At 41.9% G+C, this 19,924-nt stretch overlaps 1 protein-coding gene across 1 annotated transcript in view; it reads left to right on the top strand.

Annotated features, from left to right (window-relative positions):
• csnk1g1 (casein kinase 1, gamma 1) overlaps positions 1-19,924 on the top strand; it is a 167,939-nt gene that overhangs the window by 129,427 nt on the left and 18,588 nt on the right. The window contains exons 6-10 of the mRNA XM_060940932.1: positions 9,912-10,146; positions 11,910-11,995; positions 12,093-12,177; positions 12,267-12,415; positions 18,204-18,311. Of these exons, the coding sequence (XP_060796915.1) occupies positions 9,912-10,146; positions 11,910-11,995; positions 12,093-12,177; positions 12,267-12,415; positions 18,204-18,311 (663 nt within the window). The remainder of the gene's footprint in view (positions 1-9,911; positions 10,147-11,909; positions 11,996-12,092; positions 12,178-12,266; positions 12,416-18,203; positions 18,312-19,924) is intronic.

Genomic DNA, 19,924 nt, shown 5'->3' with positions numbered 1-19,924 from the left:
CATTTCACTACACCCTTTATGTGGAGGACTTTGAGAGACGGTACGTCGCTTGTGGGTTTCCTAATAATAATTTAGCTTTGCTGTTGTGTCCTGTAAGTAATGAAAAAGCAAGAAATATTCAGGAGAAAAACTGATTGCTGAAATGGTGTGCAAAATACAATTTATAATTTAATAAAAGTATCAGTTGCAGGATCCAGGGGGTACAAGGTGTATCCTGTTTATATATTGTTAAAATATGCAACAACGAAGAGGGCAATAAAATCGGTCCTGCTCACACAGGTTACTGGAACGGAAAACTACTTCCACACCAAAAGCATGGGTGCAAGTTTTCTGGCATGTGCCGGAAGCTCCATTTTTTTCAGTTCTGAAAAAGTCATTTTTCCAAATCGTGTAAATCCGTTAAGCTTTTTTTTGGGGAGGGTATAGAGGATGTGCAGTCACGTGACCCGTCCGTGTTTACTCCGCCTACTCCGCCATATTGGACGGCTTCAGGATTGTTTACCTTGCGCGAGCGTAATGGATCCAGGGAGTAATCCCCAAGAAAATTTGGAAAATACCCCATCTGCATCACGCGATTACTTGTCTAAGTTTGTTCAGCATCTTGAAGGTGACGTGAGGCAGCGTTACATGGAAAAGTGTTCCAGGTTGGGGATTGCAGATCCGTACAACTTGCCGCAATCCTTGTTCAGGGAAATTCGGAGCTGCGGTGCTGGCGATTTGCCCGATCTGGCCTACCACGACATTTACAATTTTCTCGTTAATCGTGAATCGTGTTACACTGGCAAAGCCCTCAAAGCTTACAAGAGCCTGGAAGCTTATAAATATTTTGTTGCGGGATGCGTATCTCAGCTATACCTCTGGAAGGTCCCAAAGAAGGAAGTCTACTTGATAACCTCACGGGCAAGTGGCATTAAAAGCCAATTTATGCTAACAACCCAGTCCTCGCAGATAGCGTCGCAGACAGTGTCTGCGTAGCCCCCCCACCTTCGCAGACGCTCTGCGCGCACCTCCCAAAAATTGTGACCACCGCAGAAGCCTCGCAGACAGCGTCGCAGACAAGAGGGCTCTGATTGGTCCACTCTACATCCGCTGTACACGCACTTCCGCTTCCCTACTTTCCCGGTTTGGTTTGTTTTCACGACCGGCATTTTTAAAAACACGAGCGAAGATGGAGCAGCACGAAGAGCAGTTGATTGAGGAAGTACGGACATCTATACGACTCCAGTTCTAGTCATTATTAAAAAAAAAAAAAAAGTTCTAGTCATTATAAGTAACCGGAGGATAAACACTCCATTAACCACACCCACCAACTACTCCTAGCGACTTCGCGCCCCCTTGCGTTGTGCCGGTGAATGACATCGCGCACGCCTATACTCCCCGCTCAACGATAAATTACAACTGTCTGTGAAAAGCTATCTGCGAAAGCCTTGTCGCAAGAGCATGCAGAGGCCTTAAGACGTTTATCATAAAGAGACTATGCAGGATGTTTTATCGCTTATTTAGTAATTTTAATACAGAATTTACTCTGATGAAATTATTCAGACACTCCAACGCCCCCCCTAAAAAAAAATCGGATCTGCACTATTCAGCCGTGAAAAAGGCGGCATCCGCCGTTTGCATCCCTGTTTAAACTCATAAGTTAACCGACTTTAACCGGCTAATGAGGCTCGGTGGTCGGTCAAGATTTTTTTTTAGTTTTCGCCATCCCTACTATGGATTGGCCTTTCAAAGGCATATATGAGCCAAAAAGATAAAAGATTGTCATAGACTAGGCCAGGGTAGTAGGGCTAGGCATAGCCATTTTAAACGTTAGAGACTGTCTAGTTTCTAAGCATGCAGCTATCATTCAATCCGAAAATCAACTTAACAGATGTACTAGGAGTATTGAATTAGAAGATTACACCTACCTGATATGAAGTGTTCACTACAAATTCGGCTGGTAGAACCGGGGTACCGGTTTTCTCTTCGCACAGCGGACACCCGTTTTGCGCGTCTCTCCTCGTCTGCGGGGAATCTATAAAATGACAGGCCCTCCTTTTGGCCCTGTCTATTGGTACAACCAAATGCTGAACAAGATATAACCATTCTCGAAAGATCTACTCCCACACACTTGATAATTAGAACGGGTTCGTCTAAAGCTAGCCGCACACTACGCCGATCCACGCGGTACCGAACGGACCCATTTCAGAGCCGACTCCCGACAGGGCACGCACATATCCCCGACTAACTCACGACTGTTGACGAGCGCAGTCGCGATTGAAGCGACACCAAACGAGATTATGCGAACTAAGCATCATAACAACCATTCCGCTAAATATCACATGACAACTTAATAGCTTTGTGATTGGCTATTGGATATAGTTACTGTTAAATCCAACACTTGAAGATGCTACAGGCTGAATTACAAATGACACAACATGGAATATGTAGCGCACTATCTAGGCTGCATGAGCTATTATTTCCAACCTTAAATAGTGCACTTATATAGGGGAGTTAAAGCGATTTGGAATTCAGCCACACAACTTGAGCAGAGTGGCTTTCCAGCCCACTGTGTCTATGGATAAAGCTTCAGTCTATGGAATTACAGTATATACCTGCATTAGGTGCTACCAACACGTATTTCTCGCGCTAGAAATAGTGTTTAATGATGTCACGTGTTATATGCGAAAGATATGATTGGCTATTGCTAGCGACTCTCGCCGATCAGTCTGGCTCCCGATTAGTTTTTCGAATCGGCTGTGAGATGAGTCGGTACCATCGAAAACTAGTCTTTACGCCTGACTCGCGACTTCAGTTGGCTTGGTACGCTGAAAATCGGCGTAGTGTGCGGCTAGCTTAAGTCTACACCTTTACCTCATAAACACCATTAACACAAGGCTTGACTAAACGGATATGTTTTCAGCCTAGACTTAAAAGCTTAGTCTTTGATTCAAGTCTAGCAAGGCCATATTTGTTGATCGATTCTCGTGCTCTGATCGGCTGAGCCGGACCACGTGACCACGCCATAGCGCATGTAGTTATGTTACAGAGCCAGGCAGTATACTACAGAGGGTAACTGAGAAAGCCAAGCAAGCGCATGTGCACACATCTGGAGGGAAATTTCATCTCATCTCATCATCTCTAGCCGCTTTATCCTGTTCTACAGGGTCGCAGGCGAGCTGGAGCCTATCCCAGCTGACTACGGGCGAAAGGCGGGGTACACCCTGGACAAGTCGCCAGGTCATCACAGGGCTGACACATAGACACAGACAACCATTCACACTCACATTCACACCTACGGTCAATTTAGAGTCACCAGTTAACCTAACCTGCATGTCTTTGGACTGTGGGGGAAACCGGAGCACCCGGAGGAAACCCACGCGGACACGGGGAGAACATGCAAACTCCACACAGAAAGGCCCTCGCCGGCCACGGGGCTCGAACCCGGACCTTCTTGCTGTGAGGCGACAGCGCTAACCACTACACCACCGTGCCGCCCCATCTGGAGGGAAATTTCATACATATTTTGTTAATGTATTAGCTGAGAATGCACCAGAAGGCATGTAAATTTCAAAATTTTCTTGGGGGTGGGGCATGCCCCCTGACTCCAGTGTTCCCGAAAAACTTTCCTTCACATCAGTCATATTGTCTGACGTTGGGCAGATCTACCGTATGTCAGACATTTTCAGACCTCGTCAGACAATTTTAGCTTTGTGTAAAATGAATGAAAACAAGCAAGAAAATCAAGGACTATTATTTATTCCACAACGTCCTATTCGACAATGTCCTTTCCAGCACATTGAAACGGTCAGTTACTGATGATATTTTTTTTTTTGTATCAGTTTATCATTGAACACATCAAAGCTCATTTCTGAATTCCTCAAGCAGACGGTTGTTCGTTTCCTCATCCTGCTCGTCAAAGCTCTCATAGCCTGCATCAAGATCAGAACCAGAATCCTGCTCATAACACTCATCCAAGGTCAACAAATATGGCGCGAATGCATTCGGACAGCATATCGATCGATAACGCATCTTCTCAATGAACTAAGTAGGTGGCTGCAAGAAAACTCTGCACCATTGACGTGTATTTAAGGTATGTGAAACCGCGTAGAGACATCGATGCATGGAGTATTAGAACTTTGTTTATTAAGTTGCGATAAATACGATATTTGTGAATTTTTTTTTTCTCACGTTAAATTCAGGCATGTTTTAGATTTGGATGTTTATATTAGTAATTACAATAGCTGTCGGTCAGGTTGACTGACGTTTATGTTAATTACGTAGGACAACTGAATTTTTCGTCTGTCATGACCGGTGTCCGACGATATTTCGGGAACACTGTGACTCCCCTAGCATTAGCACGCCAGAGCCACCTAGTCCTTTTTTTTTTTTTTTTTTTTAGCAGGCTACTTCAGATTTTCTGGAGAACCCTGGTTAGAGAAGCAGCTTTGGGCCCAAAGGGTCGCTGGTTCGATTCCCTGGACTGGCAGGAAAATCTGTGGCTGAAGTGCCCTTGAGCAAAGCACCCAGAGGCGCCACCAGAAATTTTGGGCCCCATGAAAGATTAGAATTTTGGGCCCCCCAACTTTGCCCACCCTCGTCACAATTGCACTATTGTCATTATTTGACTTTTGATAGCCCATGGACCTTGAGTTTGTGACTTTATTACATTTTATATATTAAAGTGCCATTCCACCATTGGATGTATTCTTTGGCATAAAATACAATATATTTTATGACAACATGACTAGACAGAGAAATCTTTTAGCTTCAAAATGATACATCAAGCATAAGTTTTTGACAATGACAAGTATATTAATTTTGCGACCAAGGTCACCTACCCTTTTAATTTCCGCGCGATAGTGAAACGTGATGTCATTGGCAGGTTCCCCTTCTTGTGTACCACGTGTCGGTCTATTTTTAGACCAGGAAACCCCCGAAGTGAGAGAGTCATTTCTCCTCGTATATGGGGGCCAAAAAAATTGCGAAAAATTTTGAGTTAATCTTTCAGTTAGCTAGATTTATTGGTATTAGCTAGATTTATTGGTATTATTTTTATCGCGTTCTATCCGCCATTGCTGATAATATGTGCCACGTCACGTGGTACACAAGAAGGGGAACCTGCCGATGACATCATGCGCGGAAATTAAAAGGGTAGGTGACTTTGGTCGCAAAATTAATATACTTGTCGTTGTCAAAAAATTATGTTTGATATATCATTTTGAAGCTAAAAGATTTCTCTGTCTAGTGATACCATTTATATATGATGTCAAAATATATTGTATTTTATGCCAAAGAATACATCCAGTGGTGGAATGGCACTTTAACCTACCAGGGACTAGACCAGGGGTGGCCAACCAGTTGGAGACCAAGAGCCACATTTTTTACTGTATTACCGCAAAGAGCCACATCATACACATGGGCACACGAACATCACCCATCCCTTCCTCTCTCTCTCTCTCTCTCTCTCTCTCTCACACACACACACACACACACACACACACACACACACACACACACACACACCTCTGCTCAGCCAGATTAATAGTAAATGTCACACGCCAACATGAGAGAAATTTACTCCTTCAGTCAGTACTAATACCACAGGCCAGTCATTTACAGCAATCAATATTGTGTGCACTTACTATGCATGTTGCTTAGTGGGACTTCTGACATTCCTTGCCTTGAACAATCCTCTTCAAATCTGCCTTGTATTCCGTCGTTGCCACTCGAAGCAGTTCTTTCACATGGGTTTCAGTCAGAACAGAACGATGCTTTGACTTCACGTGTTTCATGGTAGAGAACACAGACTCGCAGACGTATGTTGACCCAAACATTGACAGTATCTTAAGCGCAGCCCGTTTCACATTCGGGTATTTTTCCAATGGCACACTTTTCCAAAACTCAGTGGTGCCTTCCCTCAAAACAGGTTTCAGTTGGTCTTCCTCACGAAGATCCATCATCTCCAACTCAGCCGCAGCCTCATCTGTGACAAGCGGGGCTTTCAAACAGTCCATCTCCGCATTGAATGGGTCGACGAGGAACGTAACCTGTGGCCTTTTCAGTTGTATATCACGGAACCGGGTTACAAAGCTTTCGTGCAGGTTTTCAATTAGTGTTGCATATCTGGCTCCTTGTTTATTCAGGGAGGCGGGAAGCTTTGAAATGAGCTAATAACGACTGACATATAAGGCAGAATGGCTTGCCATTACGTTCAACAAAAAAGTATAAACTCTCCCACTCTGTTAAAAATGTCCTATGTTCGTCTTCATATTTTCGTTTTGCTGTGCATTTTTTCATTGCCATTTTGAGAGGCTACTTGACACAAGATACACCTTGCCCAAAAACTTAGCGATTATCTCACGCACATGCGCATTTGACATGACCTGAAAATACTGTAATGTACCCAAGCAAAGCGAAGATGCATTTGACGAAAATACCATACTGAACTCAAGCAAAGCGCACACGCACATAAAAAAAACACACAAACACAAACTTCGATATGAACGTAAGAGCCGCATGACACCGGGCAAAGAGCCGCATGCGGCTCGCGAGCCGCGGGTTGGCCACCCAAGGACTAGATGAAAACTGGTCAGTGACTAATTCTGGTGCATTTACAATCACAAATGAAAATTCAAGATTTTGCCACATGCCTTCTTGTGCTAGGACAATTGGTAGTGAAATGTGTGATGTGACTGCTAAGCAACACTTTAATTTAGCAAACTGTAGATGGCGCTCGCTCATTAAAAACTTCAATCCTAAAGCATTTATGGGTTGTATTGCTGCTTACTTCCTTCTCTAAAGTGGGGTTCAGTGGTTTGGTAGGGCGGAGGTCCCCCTGAGGCTGAATCTGTGCTTATTTAGGGCGCCCCATTAGTTATGAAACTGGTTATTAGCACTAGTTATTAGCACCAGCATAACATAATATTTCATCCTGTTTATCACACAAGTCAGTTCAGTTATTAAAATGGAAAAAATGTCACTGTACAAACTGTAAAAGTGTTCTCTTGATAGGCTAATCCAACCACGTTCATACTGTTCATTTACCATTCGCTAATATTTTGAACACACATGTGAGTGATAGCTACCTTTCTTTGGGAAAAACGGAGTGGCCAGTTGCCTGTCTCTCCGGTCCCTCTCAGCTTTCAGCTGCCTTTCTTTACGTTTTTGACAGCCACTCTTCATATTTAGCGATCATAGACTGGACGCACTCCACTGCTGGCTGCTGCACCGCGACACAGCAGCAAGTAGCGTTGCACTGATCAGCACACAGAGTTAACGCATCGCGCTTCTACCAGAACTGGACCGTACCATTTCGCAAAAGGGGGAGGGTTAAAGTGCTGATGACACGAAGATGACTCTATGCAATTTCTTAAATAAACTATACAACATGGCAAACATGTTAGATTTCTGTTATAATCACGTGAAAAGAAGCTGTTGTTACGCGAATATCCAACTTTTAATTGCACAGCGCAAGAAAACTGGGTCCGTGGCTCGCAGCCATGTTGTGACGTCAGCGGAAGAACACGCTGCGGTTCACTGGCTACTCAATGGAAATGGCGCATGAAAACGCCGGTGAACTCTCTAGTGCTAGCTCTTCCTCTTCTGGGAGTCTAGAATTGTGTTGATCTCTTCCGAATAGAATCTATGATAGCCTACCCTCTTTACCCTTTGCCTCTCGTTGCTAGGCGGCAGTTACATGAAAGCCGCAAGCTTTCACAAGCAAATACATGACTGATATCACGCCGACTTTATGATTACATTTATGATTATCATGTAGAATCTATAGCTCTACGTACCTTTATCTTATGTCGTTTCACAACACATGTTCTGACAGGAGGACTGTCTTTGGATCCGGCATAGGTACTAGTAGACCCCCTCCGGAATACTGGCAGTGTTGCCAGATTGGGAGGTTTCCCGCCCAGTTGGGCGGTTTCAAGTGCATTTTGGTGGGTTTTGTTGGGCTGGAAAACTTCAGCAGCATCTGGCAACAGATACTGCTGACATTTTCCAGCCCAAAATATGTTCAAAACCCACCAAAATGCACTTGAAACTGCCCAACTGGGCGGGAAACGTCCCAATCTGGCAACACTGTGTAGGCACTGCTGATGGTAGTAACACACGTTTGTGATGAACTGAACACCCAAGAGATTCTTTTAAGCTGGGAAGGGTGTCAAAACAATCCAAATCGAAGTGTTCAGAGCACAGGATGGATGTTGGTGAGGGCTCCCACTTGTCACGAGTGCGCCTGACTTGCCTCACCCACTTCGCATGCAGCTCGGGATCTCTGGGAAACTTGAATAAACTTACCCCATCCTTGTGGGTTTTGGAGCAAAAGCCGGCAACACAACGCGAAGGCATAATAAATATATATATATATATATATATATATATATATATATATATATATATATATATATATATGTGTGTGTGTGTATAATAATGTATAATAAAAATACTAATAATGATAAACTGAACACTTGCCGCATCAACAACAAACTGGTAAGTTAGGAGGAAGGTTCTTTCGCTGACGTCATATAGCTCCTCCTCCTCTTTCGTCTCCTGGGTGCTGCAGCCCCGTCAAATTTGCCCAGATAGCCGCGTTTTTTATCATAACTTGTAAAATAGGCGCCTTTGTGAATTAATATATGGATCATCGGGAATTACTTTTTATGTTATAAAACATCGCCAAAGATGTCAAAAACGTGTCAGCACTTTAAATGACAATATGTTGAAAAACTCAAGAAATAGACAACCTTGTTCAATTAGCTCATTTTACCAGATGGAATATTGTTGTTATTTCAAAAGTCTTATTAAAATCATTAAAAGCATATTATCAGCCCCTTAAAGGGCCCCATGGCAGTGCTGGGCCCCTAGAATTGTTCTAACCTTCCCCCCCCCCCCGGCGGCGCCCATGAAAGCACCTAACCCCCAACTGCTCCCCAGGCGCTGGGCGTATGTGTGTGCTTGTTGTGCCTCGCTCTGGATAAGAGTGCATGCTAAATGCCTGTAATTTGATTCTCAGAATATTTTGAACAAAATTTTAATAAAATAAAATTATAACCGGAAAGACTCCTTTGTTATTTCTGAATCATAAACATTGCATTTTTGTCAGTAAAACAAAATGACTTAAAATTGCTATAGAGGTTTAATACTGTCGACAAATTGTACATGCTCACCATATCTTAAAAAGAAATAAATTGTAAATTCTTCTAAAAATTCGATTGCCTAAACTCAGGGAAAAGGATCGATTGAAACATAATGAGCTCTGTAGCAGCACCCGAGGCATCATTTGAACCAGAGATAGAGCTCCAAAGACGGCTAAACTGCCCACCTTCTGTGGCCTTGTTCTCAGGTCCTGTAGATCACAGCAGCACGGTGCTGGTGTTGTTCGAAAGCTAACGAAGAGATCGTTTTAAAGGTTATGACGGGATCATGTAACCATACGAGCTATAATCCGTGTCAGTTGCTGTGTTCTGGAGCTTTTGGTCACTTCACAAGTGAAGATGAATGCATGAAATTTGCACTGACTCTTCATGAAAGAATGCGATCATGTGACCAGCGTGCTCTCTATACATTTTAACTCAGTGGGTTGTGCAGATCGGGACCTCTGGTGTTCAAATAGTACGGCTGCATTGGATGCATAATGAATAGATTTATTTCCATAATTTCAATCTCACATTTCCACAATGCATATCACTATTAAATTTTTGCATTATATTGTATCGTTACACCCCTGTCTGCTACCTAATTTTTGTATGGTATGATAAGGCCTTGTATAGGACACATTAAAACATGTATGTCTTTTGATAGCGGGCCGTGGATGAGACGGACGAGACTTACTGAAGTTGTTTGAACTGATTTTCGCTGACTTTCAGTCTCTAGAGCAGTGCTGTAAAAGTCCTGTGCCTTTTCTTTTTTTTTCCTGACAGATCTCCCGCATGGAGTACGTGCACTCCAAGAACCTCATCTACAGGGATGTGAAGCCAGAGAACTTTCTTATCGGACGGCAAGGGAACAAAAAGGAGCACATAATTCACATCATTGACTTTGGCTTGGCCAAAGAATACATCGATCCTGAAACCAAAAAACACATTCCTTACCGGGAGCACAAAAGCCTCACTGGCACAGCACGATACATGTCCATAAATACGCACTTGGGGAAGGGTAAGCTCGCACTCATCTTTCTTTTCTACCATACACTTACAAAGAGTGCTGCGTGCACAGTCAGTAACCTGGAAAATACGACCTCATTTCCAAAAAAGTTTGGACACTGTGTAAAGCATATATATACCGTATAAATAAAAACAGAATGTGAAGATTTGTGAATCATGGAAAGCCTATATTTCACTGAAAATAGTACAAAGACAACAAATCAAATGTTGAAACTGAGAAATGTTCATTGTTTTTTGAAAAATATATGCTCATTTTGAATTTAATGTTGAACACGTTTCAAAAAAAGTTGGGACAGGGTCAACAAAGACTGAAAAAGTTGTGTAATGCTTTTAAAAAAAAATTACTTTAGTTAATTGGCAACAGGTCAGTAACCTGATTGGGTATAAAAAGAGCATCCCAGAGAGGCGGAGTCTCTCAGAAGTAAAGATGGGGAGGGGTTCACCGCTCTGTGAAAGACTGCGTGGGCAAACAGTGCAACAATTTAAGAATAACGTTCCTCAATGTAAAATTGCAAAGAATTTGGGGATCACATCATCTATGGTACATAATATCATTAAAAGATTCAGAGAATCTGGGGAAATCTCTGTATGCAAGAGACAAGGCTGAAAACTGACATTGGATGCCTGTGATCTTCAGGCCCTCAGGTGACACTGCATTAAAAACTGACACGTGTCTGTAGTGGAAATCCTTGTACGGGCTCAGGGACACTTCAGAAAATCATCGTCTGTGAAAAACAGTTCATTACTGCATCCACAAAAGCAAGTTAAAACCAGATATAAACAATATCCAGAAACATCACCACCTTCTCTGGGCCTGAGCTCTTTTACGATGGACTGAGGCGAAGTGGAAAACTGTCCCGAGGTCTGAAGAATCAAAAGTAGAAATTCTTTTTAGAAATCATGGACCCCACGTCCTCCAGGCTAAAGAGAAGAGGGACCATCCGGCTTATCAGTGCACGGTTCAAAAGCCAGCATCTGTGATGGTATGAGGATGCATTAGTGCACATGACATGGGGAGCTTGTACATCTGGGAAGGCATCATTAATGCTGAATGATGTATGCATGTTTCAGAGCAACATGCTGCCATCCAGGCACAATCTTTTTCAGGGAAGGCCTTCTTTCTTTCAGCAAGATAATGACAAACCGCTTTCTGCACATATTAAAACTGCATGGCTCTGTAGTAGAAGAGACCAGGTGCTAAACTGGCCTGCCAACAGTCCAGACCTGTCTCATATTTAAAACCATTTGCCATATTATGAAGCGTAAAATACGACAGAGGAGACCCTGAACTGTTGAGCAACTGAAATTGTATATCAGGCAAGAACGGGACAACATTTCCCTTTCAAAACTACAGCAATTGGTCTGTTCAGTTCCCAAACGTTTACAGTGTTGTTAAAAGTAGAGGTGATGCAACACAGTAGTAAACACACCCCTGTCCCAGCTTTTTTGAAACGTGTTGCTGACATCAAATTCAAAATGAGCCTTTATTTTTCAAAAAAACAATAACATTTCTCAGTTTCAACATTTGATATGTTGTCTTTGTACTCTTTTCAATGAAATGTAGGGTTTCCATGATTTGCAAATTATTGCATTTTTGTTTTTATTTACAGTTTACACAGCGTCCCAGCTTTTTTGGAATTGGGGTTGTGTGTGTACAGTATATATAATTGGCCATAATGCGCTGTAGTGGTTCTTGTTGGGCCAGGCTTTGCACATTGGGGCTTTACAAGTTTTTGCTTTGCCTGTTTGTTGCAGAGCAAAGTCGACGGGATGACCTTGAAGCCTTAGGTCACATGTTCATGTACTTCCTCCGTGGCAGCCTTCCATGGCAGGGACTAAAGGTGCGTCACTCAAGCCGTGCCACATTTCGGCAGAGTGCTAAAATATTTATTCCGCTCCATACACAAACACACAATACTGTTTGAATTCACTTTTCAGGCTGACACGTTAAAAGAGAGATATCAAAAAATCGGAGATACAAAACGGAACACGCCCATTGAAGTTCTCTGTGAGAACTTTCCAGGTACATTGTTGTTCTTTAGTATGTGATATTGCTTAGATTAAAGGGGGAAACGAGGCATTTAACTTTACTCTTGTGCTCTGCTCTTTCAGAGGAGATGGCTACGTATCTGCGCTACGTACGGCGGTTGGATTTCTTCGAAAAGCCTGACTATGAATACTTGAGGACCCTGTTCACTGAGCTGTTTGAACGCAAAGGATATACGTTTGATTACACATACGACTGGGTCGGCAGGCAGATTGTAAGTTCATCTAATATTTGTCCTGTAACGTGTGTTGTTTCAAAAAAAAAAAAAAGTCTTGTACTGCAGCACTGTTGAACTGACCGCAGCGGTCTCAAAAGTAGCCGGTCACCGGCGGCAAATCGCCGGCTGTGGCTTGTTATGCTGCCGGCTATTGTCAGTCGAGTCACAAAATTTAATATTAAATATTTCTGACAGCAAAAAAAGTTGTGAACGTAAATTACATCCACTATGTCATGTATGTCAGTTGCCGCGTCAACTGTGCTTACATCCTCGACACGAGTGCAACCATTACTGCCGCCTGTGTTGTCAGATTGTGTTTATATCCTCGACACGAGTGCAGCCATTACTGCTGCCTGTGTTGCCAGATTGCGCGTTTTCCCGCCCAATTTGGGCGGTTTTAAGTGCATTTTGGCGGGTTTTGAACATATTTTGGGCTGTAAAACGTCAGCAGTATCTGGCAACATATTTTTTTTACTTAATACAAGAAATTACTGGATGCCAACGTTTTTGCCAAAATGGTATTTTATTTTCCATTGTTTAGGCAGCTTCAGCATCATACTGTGAGATTCTGTTCAAATTGTTTTTTTTCTTCTATGAAGCCTGAGCCATTTATTTTATTAGTTTATAATTATTGTTTAATTTAGTCTTCAGGAGAGACTGCCTGCACACAGTACTAGTATTAATAGTTTTTTTTCTTCCATGAAAGCTGAGGCATTTCTATTATATTTTAAGGTAACTTCATGTTGTGCTGTGAGGTTCTCTGCACTTTAACTTTTGAACCAACAGGTGCATTTGGATAAGTAAAGCCTATTTTTCTGCATGTTTGTCGTCTTGGTAATCTTTTATATTGGTAAAGTTGTTTATAGGACCATTTCTCAGTGTCTGTTTTTTTAATCAATAGTTTTTCAGTAATAACTTAATATTTAACATATCACTCAATTTTAAACAACCCCTGCGCCTCCCCCATAGTCTCCAAAATTTCTGTGGGAAACACTGGCGTGCGTAACAACGCTAATCAAGCTTAAGCTAGACGACCCGCCTCAAATACCCGTCCCAGGTAAATGTTATCCCAATTTTAGATGGCCTGTTCCAAACCATCCTGCCCCATGAAAAATTCGTACTTGCATATCTATCTATCTATCTATCTATCTATCTATCTATCTATCTATCTATCTATCTATCTATCTATCTATCTATCTATCTATCTATCTCTCTCTCTCTCTCTCTCTCTCTCTCTCTCTCTCTCTCTCTCATATATATATATCCCTGCACGCTTTGCGTGCATTATGTCTGCCGCTGGCAGACATTTTACCATTTTGCACCCTGCTGTAAATTATTTGTACCCTGCTATTCTCCCAAACTTTGAAGCCCCTGTGACAGTGGTGTGGGCTCCAAACAAATCACATATTTATATTAATATCGTTTCTATAGTAACAGCTCATTCACAGGAATATATATGGCAGACGTGTTGCATAATCTAAGACTGATGATAAGCAGGTGAAAAATGAGTTCTTTAACAAAACCACTTATTCATTGATGTGGTGAAACTTTGTCTAAGGAGATGTTTAGGGAAGGAGTCTCCAGTGTCTCCAGTGCCTTTTAAACAGTTAGTAATTTTCCACTACGGAAAATGTTCAGAATTTATGGCTTTGCACTTGGTAACAAGACAAGTCGTGGTTTTTAGCTCACCGGCCAATGAGCTATTGCCATCACGTAGCATCCGTCATCCATCCGCAGTTCACAAGAAGTGTTGCCAGGCAAAACAAACCTCGCCCGGTAGCACTTGTGATGAATATGAAGGAAGATATCTTGAAAAAAATAGGTACATGCGGCTACTGCTTATAAACAGGGATGAGAATTTTCCGCGGATCTGCGGAATTCCGAGTTTTTCCCGCTGAAAATGTGTTTTTTGTGAAACGTGTAAATCCGTTGAGAAAATTTCGGGGGGGTCGGCGTGAGGCAAGGCTCGTGGTGGCACAAGCAGGCAGGACCGACCGACCGCCCGCCAGCATCTTTCAGCAGCGCTCATCGCAAAATTAGTTGCAGCTGTGATAACTGAAATCGTCATTGCTTTCTTCAATATTTATGCTAACGACAACTCACGACAATTTCCGGCAACGTTTTGGCGCTAGTTTCATCTCACTTCTACAGTTCGCGGAGAAACAAGCTATACGTACACGGTTTTGATCACTTCTTAAGTTCTAGTTATTTTGGTTAGTTTTCAAAGTTACTTCGCCAATATGGTGAATGTTTTGTACCGCAAAAATGAGGATCGTGCCAGGGAAATCGATAAATCGAACGGGATAAAGAACTGTTTCCGATGGGCATGGCTCGATAGTAGCGTTACCGTGCAGATAGGGACACAAACTGTGACGACGTGCCTGACAGAACATATCCGAAAATTGGACGTGCCGGGAAAGGTTCTGTGTATTCTGTGCTCAGATATGATCAATTATGGAAAAAGAGGAGCTAGAAACATCCAGGAGCACATCAAAACAAAAAAGCACGAAGGTACGTTTTGACAATTTAAGTAAAGATAGAGTCAGGAGGAATCTAATATATCGTTACGGTTACCTCCATTATCGCTCACGATATATATATATATATATATATATATATATATATAAAATTATATCTGTAGGGATTTGTTATCTTAAAGTTTATAAACGTTTTAAACCATCATTGAATTTGAAAACATTCATTCATATACAGTGGTGCTTGAAAGTTTGCGAACCCTTTAGAATTTTCTATATTTCTGTATAAATATGACCTAAAACATCATCAGATTTTCACACAAGTCCTAAAAGTAGATAAAGAGAACCCAGTTAACAAATGAGACAAAAATATTATACTTGGTCATTTATTTATTGAGGAAAATGATCCAATATTACATATCTGTGAGTGGCAAAAGTATGTGAACCTTTGCTTTCAGTATCTGGTGTGACCCCCTTGTGCAGCAATAACTGCAACTACGTGTTTCCGGTAACTGTTGATCAGTCCTGCACACCGGCTTGGAGGAATTTTAGCCCGTTCCTCCGTACAGAACAGCTTCACCTCTGGGATGTTGGTGGGTTTCCTCACATGAACTGCTCGCTTCAGGTCCTTCCACAACATTTCCATTGGATTAAGGTCAGGACTTTGACTTGGCCATTCCAAAACATTATTCTTCTTTAACCATTCTTTGGTAGAACGACTTGTGTGCTTGGGGTCATTGTCTTGCTGCATGACCCACCTTCTCTTGAGATTCAGTTCATGGACAGATGTCCTGACATTTTCCTTTAGAATTCGCTGGTATAATTCAGAATTCATTGTTCCATCAATGACGGCAAGCCGTCCTGGCCCAGATGCAGCAAAACAAGCCCAAACCATGATACTACCACCACCATGTTTCACAGATGGGATAAGGTTCTTATGCTGGAATGCAGTATTTTCCTTTCTCCAAACACAACGCTTCTCATTTAAACCAAAAAGTTCTATTTTGGTCTCATCCATCCACAAAACATTTTTCCAATAGCCTTCTGGCTTGTCCACATGATCTTTAGCAAATTGCAGACGAGCAGCAATGTTCTTTTTGGAGAACAGTGGCTTTCTCCTTGCAACCCTGCCATGCACACCATTGTTGTTCAGTGTTCTCCTGATGGTGGACTCATGAACATTAACATTAGCCAATGCGAGAGCAGCCTTCAGTTGCTTAGAAGTTACCCTGGGGTCCTTTGTGACCTCGCCGACTATTACACGCCTTGCTCTTGGAGTGATCTTTGTTGGTGGACCACTCCTGGGGAGGGTAACAATGGTGTTGAATTTCCTCCATTTGTACACAATCTGTCTGACTGTGGATTGGTGGAGTCCAAACTCTTTAGAGATGGTTTTGGAACCTTTTCCAGCCTGATGAGCATCAACAACACTTTTTCTGAGGTCCTCAGAAATCTCCTTTGTTCGTGCCATGATACACTTCCACAAACATGTTGTGAAGATCAGATTTTGATAGATCCCTGTTCTTTAAATAAAACAGGGTGCCCACTCACACCTGATTGTCATCCCATTGATTGAAATCACCTGACTCTAATTTCACCTTCAAATTAACTGCTAATCCTAGAGGTTCACATATTTTTGCCACTCACAGATATGTAATATTGGATCATTTTCCTCAGTAAATAAATGACCAAGTATAATATTTTTGTTTCATTTGTTTAACTGGGTTCTCTTTATCTACTTTAAGGACTTGTGTGAAAAATCTGATGTTTTAGGTCATATTTATGCAGAAATATAGAAAATTCTAAAGGGTTCACAAACTTTCAAGCACCACTGTGTGTGTGTGTGTGTGTATATATATATATATATATATATATATATATATATATATATATACATGTGGGAAAGTTGGCAGACATTTCAGAGTTTTTTTAAATGTCCCATTCTCATCCCTGTATAAATAAAATTGTTTGTTTTCTGATCCCATGTCCATACACTAACTATAGCTTATATATATATATATATATATATATATATATATATATATATATATATATATATATATATTTTTTTTTTACTCTATGAGTCAGTAGGCACAAAAATGAAGCGTAATCCAAAAATGAACAATTTAAAAATCACAGAAGTAAAATACACCAAGTGTCTGTACTTTTATATTATTCTACTCTTACCTCTTACAGTTTTCGAAACCGAAACCTCCGAACCGAGACGGACATACACACGCTGTCTCCATGACCCAAACTCTTATTTCCCGGAAATGGCCCGGCGCTAGAGCTCAGTGGAACGCACTTTCGCTCTGTAATAAGCATAAACATTTAGTCTAGTCCATTTATTTCGAATGGTGAACCGAATTGTATACACTCACCAGCCGTTTTAATCAGAACACGTGTATGCGCATGCGCAGTGTACGACTGTTACACTCTTACAGCATGATGACGTAGTGGCTAGCGCGTCGATGAGGCAAACGATTTTGACCTTTTGGGTGGTGATGACTCTCAAAATGTTGGAGGTTGTATTTGAGACCAATGTCCATCTATCCTGAAAGTTTCATGAAGATCGATCCAGCCATTTTCCCGTGATATTATTAACAAAGAAACCCGACCGAAAACGATACCTCGCCCCCTGGTGGACGCCGTCCCGGGCGAGGTGGTCATCGCTACTCCTCACTGAGTTTTCAGTGGATTTTGATTGATTGTTCGTTTTGTTTGGAAGATCTAATCAGTCTGCACAAAAGTTACTCCCTGGTTTTGTGATTTTCTCGTTAACGAGTTGCTACAGTAATTAAGACGATTAATGAACTTTGAGGAAAATCGCTACTCCTCCTCCCTGAGTTTTCAATGGATTTTGATTCTGTTTTGTTTGGAAGATCAAATTGTTCTCATGAAGAGCAACTTGGCTAATTGTACACGAGTCTGGTTTCTCATGGTACGGCTGTGTGAGCTACTGCGTCGCTGACGCTCTGATTTTTGTTTGTTTTTGCCATTGCTTTCAATGGAGGGATAAAACAGAACGGTGGTGGTGGGGGGGACTCTTAATAGCTGCTTTAACATAAGTGACAACAGGAAGTAACTTTTTTTTTTTCATGGCGATGCTGCAACATTAAATACGACTATAAATGTTTAAACGGTACAAGATGTTCTTTTATGGAAAATGATCAGCTTTGTGGTTGATTATTTTCCAATAATCGCACACCCTGTTGCGTTTTATTCCATACGTTATAATAATGCTATTGTTCTAAAATGATGCTTTGTTTGTTTGTTTGTTTGTTTGTTTTTTAACCATGTTGCATGCGAAGCCCACACCGGTTGGGTCCGTGCACGTTGACTCCGGCGCGTCAGCCGTGACACGTGAGAGCCACACACACAGAGACAGACCTTCTCAGCACCAACCTCTAAGGAACCAGGTAAGATTTGTACTTGCTTCACTAAAGAGATCAGCTTGCAGCTTTGGCGCAGCTCTGCATTCCAGTGAAGACTTGAGCCTTTTCCCTAAACCACAGTGAGCTCAGCCTGGGTGTGTGCAAAAGTTGGCACAATCGCTGTCACTAATAATAATTATACATGATTAACGTAATGTGGAGAGCTGAACCTGAATATGGAATCCCCACTCTGAGACCTCTGAGCACACGGAGTACCAGGGCTGAAGCTGTTAAAGCACCATGCAGAGCACATTCAGAGCATATCCTATGCTTTCGAATGTATGCAGGGCACCGACGAGTCAAGTATGCTTGTTACATGCATACAGTGGTGCTTGAAAGTTTGTGAACCCTTTAGAATTTTCTATATTTCTGCATAAATATGACCGAAAACATCATCAGATTTTCACCCAAGTCCTAAAAGTAGATAAAGAGAACCCAGTTAAACAAATGAGACCAAAATATTATACTTGGTCATTTATTTATTGCGGAAAATGATCCAATATTACATATCTGTGAGTGGCAAAAGTATGTGAACCTCTAGGATTAGCAGTTAATTTGAAGGTGAAATTAGACTCAGGTGTTTTCAATCAATGGGATGACAATCAGGTGTGAGTGGGCACCCTGTTTTATTTAAAGAACAGGGATCTATCAAAGTCTGATCTTCACAACACATGTTTGTGGAAGTGTATCATGGCACGAACAAAGGAGATTTCTGAGGACCTCAGAAAAAGTGTTGTTGATGCTCATCAGGCTGGAAAAGGTTACAAAACCATCTCTGAAGAGTTTGGACTCCACCAATCCACAGTCAGACAGATTGTGTACAAATGGAGGAAATTCAAGACCATTGTTACCCTCCCCAGGAGTGGTCGACCAACAAAGATCACTCCAAAAGCAAGGCGTGTAATAGTCTGTGAGGTCACAAAGGACCCCAGGGTAACTTCTAAGCAACTGAAGGCCTTGCTCACATTGGCTAATGTTAATGTTCATGAGTCCACCATCAGGAGAACACTGAACAACAATGGTGTGCATGGCAGGGTTGCAAGGAGAAAGCCACTGCTCTCCAAAAAGAACGTTGCTGCTTGTCTGCAGTTTGCTAAAGATCATGTGGACAAGCCAGAAGGCTATTGGAAAAATGTTTTATGGATGGATGAGACCAAAACAGAACTTTTTGGTTTAAATGATAAGCGTTATGTTTGGAGAAAGGAAAACACTGCATTTCCAGCATAAGAACCTTATCCCACCTGTGAAACATGGTGGTGGTAGTATCATGGTTTGGGCCTGTTTTGCTGCATCTGGGCCAGGACGGCTTGCCGTCATCGATGGAACAATGAATTCTGAATTATACCAGTGAATTCTAAAGGAAAATGTCAGGACATCTGTCCATGAACTGAATCTCAAGAGAAGGTGGGTCATGCAGCAAGACAATGACCCTAAGTACACAAGTCGTTCTACCAAAGAATGGTTAAAGAAGAATAAAGTTAATGTTTTGGAATGGCCAACTCAAAGTCCTGACCTTAATCCAATCGAAATGTTGTGGAAGGACCTGAAGCGAGCAGTTCATGTGAGGAAACCCACCAACATCCCAGAGTTGAAGCTGT

Source organism: Neoarius graeffei, chromosome 15, assembly GCF_027579695.1.
Source record: "Neoarius graeffei isolate fNeoGra1 chromosome 15, fNeoGra1.pri, whole genome shotgun sequence".
NCBI lineage: Eukaryota > Metazoa > Chordata > Actinopteri > Siluriformes > Ariidae > Neoarius > Neoarius graeffei.
The sequence above is the reverse complement of the archived record's forward strand: the minus strand, read 5'-3'. Positions and strand labels throughout refer to the sequence as shown.